The 19,456-nt window shown below is 43.5% G+C and overlaps 1 protein-coding gene, 1 non-coding gene and 1 pseudogene across 2 annotated transcripts in view; 2 read left to right on the top strand and 1 right to left on the bottom strand.

Annotated features, from left to right (window-relative positions):
* The window catches only part of LOC124789006 (octopamine receptor Oamb-like), a 215,803-nt gene extending 196,678 nt beyond the window's left edge, over window positions 1-19,125 (top strand). Inside the window, exons 2-3 of the mRNA XM_047256292.1 lie at window positions 6,032-7,561; window positions 19,012-19,125. Of these exons, the coding sequence (XP_047112248.1) occupies window positions 7,271-7,561; window positions 19,012-19,125 (405 nt within the window). The 5' untranslated portion in view covers window positions 6,032-7,270. The remainder of the gene's footprint in view (window positions 1-6,031; window positions 7,562-19,011) is intronic.
* On the bottom strand, window positions 7,933-8,050 carry LOC124790870 (annotated as a pseudogene).
* Window positions 14,628-14,700, top strand: Trnaa-cgc. The gene has a single exon. It is a non-coding gene; the product is annotated as a tRNA-Ala (tRNA).
* Window positions 19,126-19,456: the final 331 nt, after the last annotated feature.

Below are 19,456 nucleotides of genomic sequence, written 5' to 3'. Positions count from 1 at the left end.
ACTTTCGGTGAACGTCGGGGCGGATGGTTGAAAATAGCAAGGCCAATCATGTGTCCTATCCTTGTCAAACCCGAGCTTTTGCAAGCCTCAAATGATGTCCCTGTCATCGGTATGCTTAGACCTGATCTTCCTTCCTTTCTTTAACAAAAACTGCAAGTCGTTTCAAAATTTCGAGGTCCCATTGAATAATGTGGTAGCTTAAAGGCAGACCACTTACGGATGACCTAGTGGTTTATATCCTCGGGAAAAGTCCTGCAAGGTTACGGTGTAGAGAGGAAACGCTTTTCCAAGCAGCAGACGGAAAACATTAACCGGAATTTAGCGAAGTCCATTCGTCAAGCTCCTGAGATCTGCAGAGGCAAAGAGAAACGCCTCGCAACGTTTTTCAAAAGCAACTTCATCTTTATGTTTACAATATGCGGAGTGTTCAGGAATAACAACTATGAAACAATACCCGCCGTGAGACAATTCCTCGTCTGACACAGCACGAAATCGTGCAGGCAAAACTTTCCTCCTACAGCGCATTTTCCGATGTGGACCTCTTTCTGATATCCGTATTCAGTTCGTCCTGATATCACTTGCGACTGTTTAAAATGGCTCGAGACAATATTGGACTTAACATCTGCGGTCATCAGTCCCCTAGACTTAGAACTACTTAAACCTAACTAACCTAAGGACATCACACACATCCATGCTCGAGGCAGGATTCGAACCTGCGACCGTAGCAGCAGCGCGGTTCCGGACTGAAGCGCCTAGAACTGCTCGGCCACAGCGGCCGGCTAACTGACTCAGAATCCATCTTGCAATTGCCACTACTCGTAACAATGACTCAGTCTTAGAGCAGTTTGAGATGACTTTAACTTTTAGTATGTATTGCAGTGTGCCATAGTCGTTAGGTTTGCTTGTTATACATGTATTTCACAGACCATAAATTCCTAAAGCTGATTGCTTCACTGTCGAAAAGTAATCTGCTAGCAGGAAATAAAAGCCTTCCCACTGTTTTAACAAATAACTTGAAGAGAGAAAAGTGTTCAGAGACGGAAGTATAAATGTAACATATATACACTGTGACGAGAAAATGTCGGAATTAGCGTGCATCGCACAATACTTTTCGTGTGCACCAACTAAGGCGTCATGGAGGCTGGCGCTTTGTTACTGTTCATGTTGATTTGCTTAGCGACTGTGTGCTAGCTATGGAGTTGATTTTCTCATAAAATACAGACTCTAAAGGTGAAATGGATATTACATTTATACATAAGTACATTAAAAGATACTATGTTTTTCGCTCCGAAGAATGGTGCAGATCTCCATGGTACTCTATTCTGTGCAGGCCTCTCCATCTCCGAATAACTACTGCAACCTAAAACCACTTGAACCGGCTTACCGTATTCATCTCTTGGTCTCCCTCTACATTTTTTACCCCCACGCTTCTCTCAAATTCTAAACTGATGATTGCTTGGTGTCCCAGGATATGTCCTATCAATCGATCCCTTCTTTTAGTCAAGCTGCGTCAAAAATTCCCTTTTTTCCAATTCTGCTCAGTACCACTTCATTATTTACATGATCTAACCATCTAATCATTCTTCTGTAGCACCAGATTCCTAAAGCTTCTTTTCTCTTCTTGTCTGATCTGTTCATTACCCACGTTTCATTTCCATACAAGACTACACACCAGCCAAACATCTTCAGGAGAGACTTCCTAACACTTAAATCTACAATCGGTGTTGACAAATGACTCCTTTGAAAACACTTTCCTTGTCATCGACATTCTATAATTTATATCCACTCTACTTCCGTCATCATCAGTTACTTTACTTTATAAATAACAAAAGCGCTCTGGTACTTTTAAGTTTTCATTTCCTAATCTAATTCCCATTACCATATTTTTTTTTGCTTCTATCGGTGTTCAAGACTGAGTCCATTTCAATCTGCTGCTCTTCAAACTTGTTTGGTATCTCCAACGGAATTACAATCTTGTCGGCAAACCTCAGTTTTTATTTCTTCTGCCTGAAATTTAATTTAGTTTTCGTTACCTACTTACTGAAAAATGTCAGCTTCGATAATTTTTAGGGTGGATAACATCCGGTGCCATTTAGCAAGATTAGACACAAACATATTTTACAAGATAAAATGAAATTTTGGTGAGCTGGAGAAAATTACACTGACTTCGAACAGCGTGTGCGAATAACGAAACTTTTAGACCTTGCGAAAAGACTACGTCCATGGGGTTATACGTCTTCCAACGTACCACTGCCTCCAGTATACCACTGAACACACTTCCCTCAAATGTAAGCAGACGGCGCGGGACGAAAGTAAAATATTTACGATACCATAAACGAAGAGACTTGTGAACGAGGCTGTCACACGTCGAAGAACTGGAAGAATATCGTTAATCATGTGTGGAACGAAATCGTACCATCGAATGAGAAACAAGCCGTAATAGCAGAAACAAAATCAAATGTAGTAATTTCCTAGTCGATGGAGATAGGAGCAGTGGGGACAGCAGTTGGACATCATATGAATCATATAACGATTCTGTTGTTTCCTTTCTCTCCCAAGATCATTAACAGTATAGTTGTAATTATCTTACACGCAATATTTGTGCAAATCTCGGATTCTTGTAATGTTGGAAAATTGTAACTCTTTGCAAAGTCTGATCGGTGTTAATGTTTTATAGCTATAGTGCAGTTTATAGGAACTTGCCACAGTTTTCAGATTTGAGCAACTGTGAACCATCACTAAATAACTGAGACAGCACAGAGGCTCCATTAATGGTGCCTTTTACGCAACACCGTCACAGAGCTAATCTGATCACAGAAATAATTGTTCGACAGGCTGGTTTCCATTGGAACCGTTACACACAGCTATTGTGAGGTGAAGTGAAAACTTTTATTTTCAGCCGTCAGTCGCGTTTCAATCTGTAATTTACTGCAGATCTACATGTCATCTACCACATAGCCATCATCATTGCTACAAATATTTAAATAGAGAGGAATCAATCGCTGTAGGCATAAAACGGTATATGCATGACAATTACACAGTACTGAAGCCACCATAGAACGTAACATGCTGTAAGAAGTGACTCATGTAGACACCATATGCAAATGCAAATGTGATTTCATGTCCTTCACATGCACACAGCTTAATTGAAACAGAGGCTGCTGTTCACAGACCTTTACAACCAGCCACAATGTACGCCGTAGAGGACGAAATAACGCCATACATACTAATAACAACTGTGACTAAAACTTGAAACAAATTTTGTATTAAAATAAAAATAAAAGTAGACAAAATATCAACAGTCATAAAATACAGTTTTGCATTAAACAGCTGCAAAGATAAGGAAGACCAATATAATGACTTACTGAAACAACCCAGTCATTTTGATGTGAGACATGACTTGACATTTATGTTAAAATATTTTTTAAAACCATATAACCGTAAGTAAATACTTGGCGTAAGTAAACCACAATTATTAGTTTCTATTTTTAATTTAATTTTAAAATGTCTTGTATGAAACATCCAAAATACAAACTAAAACACTATGTAATACACTCATATGAACTACAATACCATGGCCGTTGACAAAGAGTAACATACAATAAAGCTCGATGTACAGTATTTTTGAACGTTCAGTTAATTATACACTGTAGCGCGAAATAAACTTGTAAAGGCATGCTTTTACAAATCCAGAGATGTTTAAACAGACAGAACACGTTGCTGCGGTCTGCAACGCCTATGTAAGACAAGTGTCTGGCGCAGTTGTTACATCGGTTACTGCTGCTACAATGGCAGGTTATCAAGTTTTAAGTGAGATTGAACGTGGTGTTGTAGTCGGCGCACGAGAGATGGGAGACAGCCTTCCGAGCTATCGATGAAGTGGGAACTTTCCCGAACAACCATTTCACGAGCGTGCCGTTAATATCAATAATCTGGTAAAACATCAAATCTCTGACATCGCTGTGACCGGAAAAAGATCCTGCAAGAACGGGACCAACGATGACTGATGAGAATCGTTCAACGTGACAGAAGCGCAACCCTTCCGCAAAATGCTGCAGATTTCAACGCTGGGCCTCAACAAGTGTCGGCGAGTGACCCATTGAACGAAACATCATCGATATGGGCCTTCGTAGCTGAAGGCCCACTCGTGTACCCTTGATGACTGCATGGCACAAACCTTTACGCCTCGCCTGGACCCGTCAAAATTGTTCTGTTGATGACTGGAAACATGTTGCCTGGTCGGACGAGTCTCACTTCAAATTGTATCGAGCAGATGTACGTGTACGGGTATGGAGACAACCATATAAATCTATAGACCCTGCATGTGAGCAGGAGACCGTTGAAACTGGTGAAGACTCTGTAATGGTGTGCGGCGTTTGGAATTGGAGTGATATGGGACCCCTGATACATCTAGATATGACTCTGATAGGTGACACATACGTAAGCGTCCTGTCTGATCACCTGCATCAATTCACATTCATTGTGCATTCCGACGGATTTAGACGATTCCAGCAGGACAATGCGATAGCTCACGCGTCCAGAATTGCTTCAGAGGGGGCTTCAGGAACACTCTTCAGAGTTTAAACACCTCCGCTGGCCACCGAACGTCCCAGACATGAACGTTATTGGGCCTATCTGGAGAGCCTTACAACATGCTGTTCAGAAGAGATCTCCAACGCCTCGTACTCTTACGGAGTTATGGACAGCCCTGCAGGATTCATAGTGTAAATTCCCTTCAGCACTACTGCAGACATTAGTCGAGTCCATGCCACGTCGTGTTGTGACACTTTTGCGTGGTTGCAGGGGCCCTACACGACATCAGGCAGATGTACCAGTTTCTTTGGCTCTTCAGTGTACAATGGACTGACTTGACGTTTATGACATTGTTGTCGAAGGAAATGACAATACTTACAGGCAAACAACCTCATTTTGGAGCTGTAAATTTTGTTCTCATTTGGCAAGCTACCAAGCTTTATTACATAGAGAAGGACATGGTGGGCAACATACGTCATTAACGGCTAATGAGTACTTCCCGCCGGCCACTGTGACCGAGTTGTTCTAGGCGCTTCAGTCCGGAACCGCGCTGCTGCTACGGTCGCAGGTTCGAATCCTGCCTCAGGCATGGATGTGTGTGATGTCCATAGGTTAGTTAGGTTTAAGTAGTTCTAAGTCTAAGGGACTGAATGCCTCAGATGTTAAGTCCCATAGGGCTGAGAGCCATTTGAGCCATTTTTGACTACTTCCGCTGCCGAAAAGGCGTTTTCCGAAAATGAGTGCTTCCCAATGTTCTGTTGAGTTCTGTTCTAAGGAAGTGGCACTGTGAAGCACCCGTGTTTAGCAACTTAGACAGCTCACAAGGACAACGAGCCTACCATCCAGCGGCTTTTTATGATACATGCAAGGCTTGACCAGAAATGAGAGTGACAGAAATGGAAGCCCCAGACGGTCAAGCGTTTAGAAAAATTGCCACTTTTGGAGCGAGCGGGCGAGCCATGAACCAGTTGTAACGTAGATTCCAGATAGCGGATAGCAAAATGGAAACATTCCAGAACGGTACTGTGAGGATCCTGGTATCGAGACCTTAAGTCAAAACTTTTGCTTTACTTTCAATTTTTACGTTACTGAAAGTGCAAATAAATGTAGACATTACTCAATACACTGTGTTTGAAGCGATGTAATGTTTGGTATGTAGAAAAATTTCTACAGCTAGTTGATGCATAAGGAGGACAAACAAATTAACAGTTATACGAAGAGATTTTTCAGGATAACCAATTGTCATCGTGTAGTATTCACCTTACACTTTCAACATTTTACATGTAATAAGTCCTGGAGGTTTTTTTTTCGGTTCTTCAGGTATTTCCTTGAGCCAGTGGTGTTTATCTTTTAATTCTTGAAAGTTTAACATATTTTTCTCATGTAAGTACTATAATTCATCCTTCAGCCCCGCTCATTATTTCATTTTTAAACTTTTCTATGTGTCTCTATACCTGAGTGTATATACGAGACTGATACCTGTGGTACCTTGTTCCAGGTACCGGAGCGGCCGGGGCAGCTTGGTAACGTGACGACCACGCGCAGACAATCATCGGGCCAAGAGCGGCCATTCTACACTGATCCACCAGTCCATCGTAGGAAGTAGTCTGGCAACCATCCAGTGAGATTTCTACGCCGTAACAAGTGTCGCACTGCTACGAACGTTCGAATTCTGGTTTTAACCGTTTACTTCTGTTTTCCAAACTGCAGCATCTGTGAGCTATTTATTTTTGGTGTATCAGAAGTTACGGTAAATATAGATTTCCCATCGTTGGGTCAGAAGCTCAGCCAAGGAAGAAACATGACGATCGGCTGAGTCGATGAATGAAGAAACCTGCTGAGGCTATCGTGTGCTGCTCTATTACACTGGACGACTCGCCTAACCTGATACTTTCTCGCAAACACTTTCATCGTCTGTTAGTTTCAGATTTATCAGTGATAACCGTTCCTGCTTCTGACAGCAACTAGATGATCCTCAAAAATGGAATCTTCCCTTCAGTCTGGAGTTCAAACGGAAACCGTTCTTCTGTGTCTGATGCTTGTTCTTTGCATTGATGGATCGACGCGAATATGTAGCACCAACGTGAATGTGTTGTGGTACAGTTGGTTGACCAGAACGTTGCGATCAAGTAAAGTAGGAGTACTTTCAGGAAGTAAATGTCATGGTATTCAACTATCGCCGTACAAATCTCATAGTTACTTCACCGTACACTGACAAGGTTTGCAGTTTTCGTTTAGCTATATTGTAGGTGTTTTCTTATTACCTCGTTTTGTTTCTCCTTTTGTGATGGATGCGTTTCAGCAGTTGAACCTTTGTAGTTAGTTAATTATGTGTGCTAAATAAAGGCCAAAGAAGATTATAACATGTCTGAGAAACATAGCCTGCTCTGATTCCTTATCAAAGGTCACTTGGACAGAATACAAAACTATTTCTACACTCAAGTAATATTTTCGCTGAACATGCTACGTGTATAATTGCTACATGATAGCTAGGTAACCTGCTGGGTGTTAATTCAGGTGAGGTGTGACTTGAGTGATTACAGAAGCCGACTTAGGATTAGAACAAAAGCACCTGTGGTACAAAACAAGACCTTTCTGACGACCTATTGGCCACGAAGAGGTTCCCAAAGTGATCTAGAGGGGTCGCCGTGTGGAATTCGACAGATCCTTTCGGTTCGGCACGCCAGAACATCGCTTCTGACTTGAGCACCTGTAGCAGAGGAGGGCTACATCTGCGATGGACTCTGTCAGCGGTGCCGCCGAGTCCGGCAACGGCTCACTAGAGACCCAGTGGTGTCCTGAAGAGCCCGAGATCGCGTGGACCGAGGGCCGCAATGTGGCCACGCTGGGCGTGCTCGCCATCATCGACGTCATGGTGGTGGCGGGAAACTGCCTGGTGGTGGCCGCCGTATTCCTGTCGCACAAGCTGCGTTCCGTCACCAACCTCTTCATCGTCTCGCTCGCCGTCGCTGACCTCCTGGTCGGAGTCGCCGTGCTGCCCTTCAGCGCCGCCTGGGAAGTATTCAAGGTACGCGCTGCCGTCTGTTTCTTACTCTTCCGGAATTCAGTCTCATATTCGTCTCTTCTCGAGTATGTCGTTAATCTATTTACCGATCTGGGCACGCTTTCCTGTTCACTATTTAGTTGTTAAATACACAGTAAGAAAAAGAAAAACGCACCACGAAGGAATTATCAGAGCTCTCCGTCTTCAGGCCACAAGCCACCCATCGGAACCATCCGACGGCCATGTCATCTTCAGCTGAGGATGGGGATAGGAGGGGCGTGGGGTCAGCACACCGCTCTCCCGGTCGTTATGATGGTTTTCTTTGACCGGAGCCGGTACTATTCGGTCGAGTAGCTCCTCAATTGGCATCACGAGACTGAGAACACCCCGAAAAATGGCAACAGCTCGTGGCGGACCGGATGGTCACCCGTCCAAGTGCTGGCCACGCCCGACAGCGCTTAACTTCGGTGATCTGACGGGAACCGGTGTATCCACTGCGACAAGGCCGTTGCCTGCAAGGAATTATCAGAATGGGCAGGAAATTGATAGACATGTTTAGCCAAATAATGATTACAGTTTCAGGAAAAAAAACTGACAGTTTATTAAAGTGAGAAAACTTCACAAACTAAGCAAGTCAACAGCGCGTTGGTACGTCTCAGACACTTATGAAAGCAGTTCGTCGGCTTGGGGCTTGGCATTGATTGATAGAATTGTTGGGTACCCTCCTGAAGGTTATGGTGCCAAATTCTGTCCAATTAACGCGTTACATAGTCAACATCCCGAGCCTGTGGGAACGCTCTGCCCACAATGCTCGAAATGTTCTCAGTTGCAGATAAATCCGGTGACCTTGCTGGCCAAGGTAATGTTTGACAAGCACAAAGACAAGCAGTAGAAACGCTCCCCGCGTGCGGTTGGCCATTTTGTTGCTGAAATGTAAGCCCAGAATGGCTTACGTTGAAGGGCTGCAAAAGAGAGCTTAGAAGGTCGTCGTCGTACCGTTATGCACTTAGGTTGCCACGAATGACAACCAAAGGGGTCTTCTCATTGGGACTCAGTTTGAAGCGGGACTCACTACTGAAGACAATTATACTCCAGTCAGTGACGTTCCTGACTGATGTGACCAACGAATAAGTGTCTCGCGACCCCCCGAACAGTGGTGGAATATCAATATGACTGAGGACAGTCATACAGCCCGACAGCCAAAACTCATGGGGCGCCATTTCATTTCGTAGCAGTACTGCTTTGGTTGTTATCCGCTGCGCCCTCACAGCACAGCGGTATGTCGGCGATATTCTGCTCTCCGTTTTGTTGCTCCTCAGGACAAACTATCCTGAGCTTACACTTCAGCAAGATAATGCCGGTCACGTACAGTGAGGCTTTCTACTGCTTGTCTTCGAGCTTGTCAAACCCCACTTTGGCAACAGGTTCACCAAATCTCTTCCCAGTTAAGAACATTTGGAGCATTATGGGCAGGGCCCTCCAACCAACTCGAGCGTTTGGCGGTCTAACGCACCAACTGGACAGAATTTGGCACGATATCCTGTTAGGAGGACATCCAACAACTCGATCAATCAATGCCAAGCCGATTAACTGCTTGCATAAGGGCCAGAGGTGGACCAACGTTTATTGACTTGCTCAATTTCTGAAGCTCTTTCTCTTGAATAAATCATTCATTTTTTTCGCAAACTATAATGATTAGTTTGTGCATTATAACTATCCGGGCTGTTATGGCGTCGTCGGTTGATGAATTCTATGTCAATTGTTGGGAATTGACTTAGAATTCATCAACCGACCACGGCATAACAGCCGGATAATTATAATGGACATGACATTTCCGGTCGTGAAAGTCTACATTTTAGTTTAATGATTAGTTTGTCTGTACATGCATTGTAATCATTTGTTTGTCTCAACATGTGCGTCACATCTGGCGAGTACCATTCCTTTCGTGTAACTCCTGTCACTTCGGTGTAATTCCTTCGTGAAGCGTCGTATATTTTTAATTGATTTGTTAATCATTTTCTCGTAGAGAGTATTTATAAAATACTGTTGCCTTTGAACGTAATCCATAATTCAAGATAGTTGATATTGTATTGCACGAAATGACTTCAAGAAGTAAGCTACACACGTTATGCCACTCTAAGTCCATTAGGCAACAAGAGTGGTGTATTGTCAGTTCGCTCACAGGTTCCGGGTTTCCTGCGGATTCAGTTCTGCTGTGGTATGTATAACAGATCCGTCACAGTGTCGGAGAGATACGTAGCCCAAATCCGTGCACGGTGCAGTGCAATGTTTGTGGAATAAATGCCTAAATTTCGTACGTATTTACGTGAATTCTGGTAGGATATTGACCAAAAGCAATGCCGCGTCCAGCTGTAGTAAAATAGTGATCTTGATTTGACGTAAGACGCTCAGATGTTAGTCATGCTGATCGTGAGGGGAGACCACCGTCATCTGTCACAGACTTCAATGAGCAGGCAACTGCTGAACTGTTTCGCAACAGTCACAGGACTTCTGACAATGAGGATGCTCACAGAGAGGCTCTGAAATGGCTCCGTGACCAAGGAGTGGATTTCTATCCTCGAAGAACTGAACGATCGCTAGAACGTTCAGATGGTTGTTTACAAAGACTACGTTGAAAAAAGTACACTACTGGCCATTAAAATTGCTACACCAAGAAGATATGCAGATGATAAACGGGTATTCATTGGACAGATATATTATAATAGAACTGACATGTGATTACATTTTCACACAATTTGGGTGCATAGATCCTGAGAAATCAGTACCCAGAACAACCACCTCTGGCCGTAATAACGGCATTGATATGCCTGGGCATTTAGTCAAACAGAGCTTGGATGACGTGTACAGGTACAGCTGCCCATGCAGCTTCAACACGATACCACAGTTCATCAAGAGTTGTGATTGGCGTATTGTGACGGGCCAATTGCTCGACCACCATTGACCAGACGTTTTCAATTGGTGAGAGATCTGCATAATGTGCTGGCCAGGGCAGCAATCCAACATTTTCTGTATGCAGAAAGGCCCGTACACGACCTCCAACATGAGGTCGTGCATTATCCTGCTGAAATGTAGGATATTGACCAAAAGCAATGCCGCGTCCAGCTGTAGTAAAATAGTGATCTTGATTTGACGTAAGACGCTCAGATGTTAGTCATGCTGATCGTGAGGGGAGACCACCGTCATCTGTCACAGACTTCAATGAGCAGGCAACTGCTGAACTGTTTCGCAACAGTCACAGGACTTCTGACAATGAGGATGCTCACAGAGAGGCTCTGAAATGGCTCCGTGACCAAGGAGTGGATTTCTATCCTCGAAGAACTGAACGATCGCTAGAACGTTCAGATGGTTGTTTACAAAGACTACGTTGAAAAAAGTACACTACTGGCCATTAAAATTGCTACACCAAGAAGATATGCAGATGATAAACGGGTATTCATTGGACAGATATATTATAATAGAACTGACATGTGATTACATTTTCACACAATTTGGGTGCATAGATCCTGAGAAATCAGTACCCAGAACAACCACCTCTGGCCGTAATAACGGCATTGATATGCCTGGGCATTTAGTCAAACAGAGCTTGGATGACGTGTACAGGTACAGCTGCCCATGCAGCTTCAACACGATACCACAGTTCATCAAGAGTTGTGATTGGCGTATTGTGACGGGCCAATTGCTCGACCACCATTGACCAGACGTTTTCAATTGGTGAGAGATCTGCATAATGTGCTGGCCAGGGCAGCAATCCAACATTTTCTGTATGCAGAAAGGCCCGTACACGACCTCCAACATGAGGTCGTGCATTATCCTGCTGAAATGTAGGATATTGACCAAAAGCAATGCCGCGTCCAGCTGTAGTAAAATAGTGATCTTGATTTGACGTAAGACGCTCAGATGTTAGTCATGCTGATCGTGAGGGGAGACCACCGTCATCTGTCACAGACTTCAATGAGCAGGCAACTGCTGAACTGTTTCGCAACAGTCACAGGACTTCTGACAATGAGGATGCTCACAGAGAGGCTCTGAAATGGCTCCGTGACCAAGGAGTGGATTTCTATCCTCGAAGAACTGAACGATCGCTAGAACGTTCAGATGGTTGTTTACAAAGACTACGTTGAAAAAAGTACACTACTGGCCATTAAAATTGCTACACCAAGAAGATATGCAGATGATAAACGGGTATTCATTGGACAGATATATTATAATAGAACTGACATGTGATTACATTTTCACACAATTTGGGTGCATAGATCCTGAGAAATCAGTACCCAGAACAACCACCTCTGGCCGTAATAACGGCATTGATATGCCTGGGCATTTAGTCAAACAGAGCTTGGATGACGTGTACAGGTACAGCTGCCCATGCAGCTTCAACACGATACCACAGTTCATCAAGAGTTGTGATTGGCGTATTGTGACGGGCCAATTGCTCGACCACCATTGACCAGACGTTTTCAATTGGTGAGAGATCTGCATAATGTGCTGGCCAGGGCAGCAATCCAACATTTTCTGTATGCAGAAAGGCCCGTACACGACCTCCAACATGAGGTCGTGCATTATCCTGCTGAATTGTAGGATTTCGCAGGGATCAAATGAAGGGCAGAGCCACAGGTCGTAACACATCTGAAATCTAACGTCCACGGTTCAAAGTGTCGTCAATGCGAACAAGAGGAGACAGAGACGTGTAAACAGTGGTACCCCATACCATCACGTTGGGTGATACGCCAGTATGGCGATGACGAATACATGCTTGCAATGTGCGTTCACCGCGATGTCGCCAAACACGGATGCGACCATCATGATACTGTAAACAGTACCTGGATTCATCCGAAAAATGACGTTTTGCCATTCGTGCACCCAAGTGCGTCGTTGAGTACACCATCGCAGGCGCTGCTGTCTGTGATGCAGCGTCAAGGGTAACCGTAGCTTTGGAGTCCGAGCTGATAGTCCATGCTACTGCAATCGTCATAGAACTGTTCGTGCAGATGGTTGTTGTCTTGCAAACGTCCCCATCTGTTGACTCAGGGGTCGAGACGTGGCTGCACAATCCGTTACAGCCATGCGGGTAAGATGCCTTTTATCTCGACTGCTAGTGTTACGAGGCCGTTGGGATCCAGCACGGCGTTCCGTATTACCCTCCTGAACCCACCGATTCCACATTCTGCTAACAGTAATTGGATCTCGACCATGCGAGCAGCAATGTCGCGATACAATAAACCGCAATCGCGATAGGCTACAATCCGATCTTTATCAAAGTCGGAAACGTGATGGTACGCATTTCTCCCCCTTACACGAGTCATGACAACGAGGTTTAACCAGGCAACGCCGGTCAACTGCTGTTTGTGTATGAGAAATCTGTTATAAACTTCCCTCATATCAGCACGTTATAGGTGTCGCCACCGGCGCCAATCTTTTGTGAATGCTCTGAAAATCATATCATTTGCATATCACAGCATCTTCTTCCTGTCGGTTAAACTTCGCGTCTGTAGCACGTCATCTTCGTGGTGTAGCAATTTTAATGGCCAGTAGTGTGTAATGTATCTGCGTCGCTTTGATGTGTGGTGCATCATTGTATAACAGTTATCTTGGAAGCCAAAATAATGTTTAACTTACTTTTTGAATCTTTCTTATCGAAAAAGTCGGATGATGAGAGTTGACCTGATAGCATTCACTGAGAGCTGCGAAGCAATATTTCAAACTGAAAGTGTGGCAAATGTTTTCTGGAAAAGCAGTGAATGTCTTGTAGCTTTTATCCATACTCAGATGCGCCTTAGAATGAGGAAGGTTCTATTCAAACATCAACGTTCTTCGCTGATGCAAAGACGTCGTATGATGGCACTAGTATCACAATCAAAATCAGTATGAAAATTTATCACCGCTCTGATACTACATCTGACAAGCAGCCAAGCCATAATTTAAAACGGTATTTTTCAAAAATCTTCACCCGATTTCATAAAATTGTACCATGTACTTTAACGAAATTATGAAGTTGGGTGGATTTCAGCTCAGGCATCGAAACTAAAAGTTAATGTTATAAGGTTCCCCTGTCTTCGTAATGTTGATTGCATAGAACATTGTCCACAGAACAGTGCCCTATTTGAAATACACTCTTATCACATGATAGTTATTGACCCACGAAATTTTAATTAAATGCTGTCTGAATGTTTTTGAAGAGGATAGTCATAGAGAAGTCTTAGTTAGGGCAGTGTTTTGATTATTTCAGACTGGAGTTTTAGCATTTTTCCACACAAATCTTGAATTTATATGTAGTACAATAATAACACAGTTATTAGAGCCTGAGCTATCGTCGACTACTACGAAGATGAGGATCCCGCAAGGAAGTTTCTTGCAGATAAGCTGGAAGTAGTTTTGCTGCTCAACGAAATAATGCTGACTGTGAAAGCGTCTCATAGGAATACTCAAGTTTTCTTGAAAGCACATGATCGAAGAAAAATCTCTACTTCAGCTTAACTGCAAGGTACACAACTGTATGACATGTTACGTAGAATCGTTACGTTTCAACAACGAATTTAAAAGTGGCAAAGAAAGCTAAATAAGTGCGGAGATATTGTATTAAAGATTATTTCAACTTCGGACACAACTCATAGTACAGGTTGGGCCAAATAAAAGTATCCCGGACGAGTGAATACGCTCAGACGTGAAAGTATGCCTATAATCACACCCCGTGACACGCACACCGCGTGAAAGCCCGTCACGTGATCCACACCCGTTCAGAACATAGTACGGAATGTGTCAGTGTGAGTGGAGCAGTTCAAAGGGAAGGGTGGTGCTCATGTTGGAGCAGTGGGTGATCGTTGTCGGAAGTTCCGTGACAACAAAGTCGTAGAAACGGTGTAGTCAAATGTTTACTGAGAAGTTTAATGGTGTCATAGTTACAGAAAAGAGTGCCATGCAACGCTTAGTCCTAAAATGGCTCAGACAGGACCTGTTTTGAACAAGTCAAGAAACAAACCGAATTGTACCAGCACAACAGAAAATGTGGCTGCAGTTCACCAGAAAATGCTTCAGTCCTACCAAATCAACACGATTCCTGTCGCAAGAACCGAGCGAGGTGGTGCAGTGGTTAGCACACTGGACTCGCATTCGGGAGGACGACGGTTCAATCCCGTCTCCGGCCATCCTGATTTAGGTTTTCCGTGATTTCCCTAGATCGTTTCAGGCAAATGCAGGGATGGTTCCTTTGAAAGGGCACGGCCGATTTCCTTCCCAATCCCTCCCTAACCCGAGCTTACGCTCCGTCTCTAATGACCTCGTTGTCGACGGGACGTTAAACACTAACCACCACCACCACCTGTCGCAAGAGACCGGAATATCACATCGACCATGAGGACAGATACTTCACCCCGAGTTGAGCATGCATCCCTTCTGAGGGTTTGTTTTTCATGCACTAAAACCAGCAGTCAAATCATTGATCTGACTGACTGTTCACTCAGATAGCAGTGAATGGATTTGATTGGACGTAGATCTATTCTTTATATCCGATGAAGCCTTGTTTGACATGAGTGGTTCGTCAACTCACAGAATCACTGATTCTGGGCAGTGAAGAATCCGCAAAACTTCTTCTAAACACCCGTGCATGATCAGAAGATTTGAGTTTGGTGTGCAGTGTAAGCACGCCCCATTATTGGTCCAATCTGCTTTCATCAGACCCTGTTTTCGGCACGTTATATTGCCAACATTTTGAAACCATTTGTGGCAGCTTTAACGGACGAGGAAATGAGCTACAGCTACTTCCAACATTATGAAGTAACTGCCCATAGAGATAGCCGAACCTTGAAGCATATTTACACAATTTTCATGTTGTTAGCAGCCGTTAGTCTGGTTGCGGTCATAGCTGGCCAAGTAGGTCACCTGATCTGTCAGTCTGCGATTACTTTGTGTATCAAAACAACCGTAATAGTCTTGAAGAACTGCAGCAGAACATTCCAGTACTCAAGATTAGATTCGCCTCCAGTAGCTTGCTGACCAGGACTCAAAAGTGTGCCAAGAGATGAGAATGGTGGTCACCTTCAACATCTGCTCTAGTCAGGTTCGTTGTGCATTTCGTTTCCTCTGCTGTGTTTCTTTATACCCTGTAACTCTGTTCTCCGGGCCCCTTTTTTTGCCCATCCTATACAAGGAAGAATACAATAACTTGTACATGAACCACGTGGCATTCTAAGCCAGCACATAATAAAGAATTTACCCATAAATTGTTGAAGAATCCTTCGAAATTATCAAACATATTTGAATGAATGAGAATGTGATTTATCCATTTTGCCTACGATTCGAAGGTGTTATTAAGAAACACATTTATGGCCAACGTGAATGGAGACTGAATATGTCACAGTACAAAGCATGTTGAATCCCACCAACTGTTACACTGGTTTAAAACGCTAAGCTGCGCAGAGTCGGGCTTTACCTCTCCGTAACTGGTATCACGCAACTAGAGTAGCTTAAAGTAATCTCATGCCAAATTTCCACGTTAATCTTCACGATGAACATGTCAGCACAGAGCTGCACAAACAGAGCCATGAATCCAGAGCTGAACAGAAACCACCAGAAAGTCTATTCTCCCCCCCCCCCTCTCTCTCTCTCTCTCTCTCTCTCTCTCTCTCTCTCTTTCTTCTCCTGTTTCTCTGTAGTCGTCCTGTGTCCTGTCTGAAAGCTGTCCATGCATTATTGCTTCAAGCCTGTGCTGTCCTAACTGACCGAAACTCTCCTCGCCATATAACGTGCTCCAGACTGTCCTTCACGACTGGCCAAAGTCTGTCCTCATTTCAGACGTCGATTACTGGGCACAAAATATGATAATAAAAAGCTCATGAGTTAGAAAGTGCGGAAAACAGTAAACACTGGAGGTTGTCTTTTCTGATCAAGAATTGTCAAACTTGGTGCCTGTTGGAAATTATGAATTCATGTGATTTTTGGCAGGTTCTATCTAGAGCAGACAGATCCGCCGCTCGCACGTTTCCTATCCATGTGGCTCGAGTTTCACCTTCTCCGTTTCATTAGAGGCAACTTAGTTACCAGGGTTCTGCGTGATTTACGTTGAGGACACACCCACAGGACCTCCTCCAGCCATTCGGACCCCGCACTGCTCCAGTCGTCTCCAAGGTCGCCTGATTTCGCGGTACGTGATTTCTTTCTTGTGAAGATTTGTGAAAGACTCTGCCTGTGTGCCTCCATTTACAACAACTTTGGATGAACTGCGCCGCTGCGTAGAAAACAAGATGAAGTAGCTCCAGAAACACAAGCAGAAGTGTAGATAAGGCGTGAGAAACCTTTCCTGGCCCGTGGATCTGTTCCGCATACTTAAGTTGACGGGTCGCATATACACCTCTTTGGTTAATAATGCAGTGAAGAACTGTAAACTGGCTCTTCAATTCTTATTTCATTAGATTTTTTATGTAGTACGCCAATAAAATCTTTTCGTTAACCGACCATAGTAAGTGTTCCTTCAGAACTAATTCCAGCTCGTTAACACCACTTCAGATTTAAGGTTCAGGTGATATATTTACTTCAACAGTACCTTCACCCGTAGTGTTTCCTTTTAACGGCCATAATGCTAATAATTCTTCTGTGGTATCCGCTATATTCACACCACGAAAAAAAATTATTAATTTTGCTGTGTCTGACAAATCAGTGCTCTCATTCAAGGCGATCGCAAATGCTTCAAATATGGAAGCACGATCACACAACTTTTTGCAATGTATGAAATGCATATTTGAACCATCAGCTGCTTTTTTTTTTTAACCCAAATATTAACCGGTTTCAGTCTTGGACCATCTTTACAGATAAGGGTTAAAATGGTTTAAGCCCCCACAATAAATTAGTCATTACTTAATGTGTAGTGCACGCCACGAATGCCGGCCGGGGTGGCCGAGCGGTTCTAGGCGCTACAGTCTGGAACCGCGCGACCGCAACGGTCAATGCCTCGGGCATTGATGTGCTTGCTGTCCTTAGGTTAGTTAGGTTTAAGTAGTTCTAAGATCTATGGGACTGATGACCTCATAAGTTGAGTCCCATAGTGCTCAGAGCCAGCCATGCCACGAATATCAATTTACGGCCCTCGACTTTTAGAAGCCAACATACCAATACAGAATATATACATAGCATTATTGAAGAGAATATTTGTTAATTTCGTCAACCATCATACTAATTCGCCTAACAACTATTCTTCCCGATAAACTTCTTTGTTCAGACTCTTTTTCTCTATCGGCACATAGTACTTCTGCAGTGCCCAAGAGCCATTCATTCACGAACTCACCTCCAGCAAAAGTATCAATTTGGCCTTCTTTCTGTTAATTATAAAACTAGCTTCAACCGAATTGTATCCTCGCTTTGGCAAACATTTTCTGTTACGCCTTCTCTCCCACGAAATTTATCCTCGGGTCTGATTGAAATCAGTCGCGGACAGGATCCAGCCCGCGAGTAGCCGGTTACTTACCAGTGGTCTGGATGCTTGTAGTGCATCGTGTTGAGGAAACACTGAACGCTTGTGAACGGTTAAATGAAAACTTTGATATAAGACGTAATTGTAAGAAGTAGCCAGAGGCTGTATATACATACATGTAAAAGATGTATCCTTCTAAAATTGCTTGGTTCTTTCGAAAAAACAAACTTTGTTTTCCTACGCCCATGTTAAAATTCATTCCAAGTTTGTATTTCCGTTTATGTAAGAGATATAGTCTTGTGATGTATAAACGAATCTTTTGAATGTTTTTGAAAGACTCTCTGTATACTAAAGTCAAGTTTTAATGTATTTAGGCCAGCCGGCCGAAGTGGCCCTGCGGTTCTAGGCGCTGCAGCCTGGAACCGCGAGACCGCTACGGTCGCAGGTTCGAATCCTGCCTCGGGAATGGATGTGTGTGATGTCCTTAGGTTAGTTAGGTTTAACTAGTTCTAAGTTCTAGGGGACTAATGACCTCAGACATTGAGTCCCATAGTGCTCAGAGCCATTTGAACCAATGTATTTAGGAACTAGTTCCCACAGACCACGGAAAGTGCTTCCACAGGATCTTGTTGCTTTCTGCGCTGTTTAATGGGAACTTACAAAAAAATAAATAACTGTTCAGAATAGAATGAATCAGTGCTTAAACAAAAGAAGACCAATGACTGCTGAAGTATATTCACTGAAATGTAGATGTCTTTCAGTATTACCTGTGTCAAAGATAACTTTTAGAATAGTAAACCCAATGAAATAGCTACGCTGTAGAAACATTGTCAGAATGATCGCGCTGAATACTGTCAGAACTACACCTCTCCTTTTACGTTCTACGAATGTTAATGCTGACGTGGAAAACATCTAAAGTTTGTCGTTAATGCTGGCGTGGAAAACATCTAAACTGTTTGTCTAACGTACTCGAAAATACACCCCAAATCTAGCAGTACGATTTGGTTGTGTAGTTGTGTGAATAGCGTCTATGTAAAATGTAATATGTTTGAAGCCAGTTCCAGGATATCCAGAATCCAATGTCATCAGAAATGGAGCCACGGAGAATAGGGTTACAGGTGCGGAATACAGACAGGACGCGCAACAACTCCCTGCTCTAGCGGAATAGCTATTTTCGTCGTGACCTCATACGGGAGCGACATTCACACCTGCTGCGCGATGCTGTGCATGAAGTTCCTCCCTCCACAAAGCTGAGTACGCTACAGGAATAAAAATCAGTACAAAGAAGAAAAGAAAAAGCACAGACTGGTTGAATTATAATCCGACGATCTTTTGCAAGTAAAAATTGAAAACTGAAGGCAAAGAAAATGCAGTAAACGACTGTTGGCAGGCTTTCTCTCGGTCAAGAATTCTATAACTTAATGGGAACTGAGACAAATAGTGTTGATGTTAAGAAGAATTCCTCTAACAGTTGGTGAAATTGTTGTCTATTAAAAGAC

The sequence above is a fragment of the Schistocerca piceifrons genome, chromosome 3 (genome assembly GCF_021461385.2).
Source record: "Schistocerca piceifrons isolate TAMUIC-IGC-003096 chromosome 3, iqSchPice1.1, whole genome shotgun sequence".
NCBI classification, from domain to species: domain Eukaryota; kingdom Metazoa; phylum Arthropoda; class Insecta; order Orthoptera; family Acrididae; genus Schistocerca; species Schistocerca piceifrons.
The sequence above is the reverse complement of the archived record's forward strand: the minus strand, read 5'-3'. Positions and strand labels throughout refer to the sequence as shown.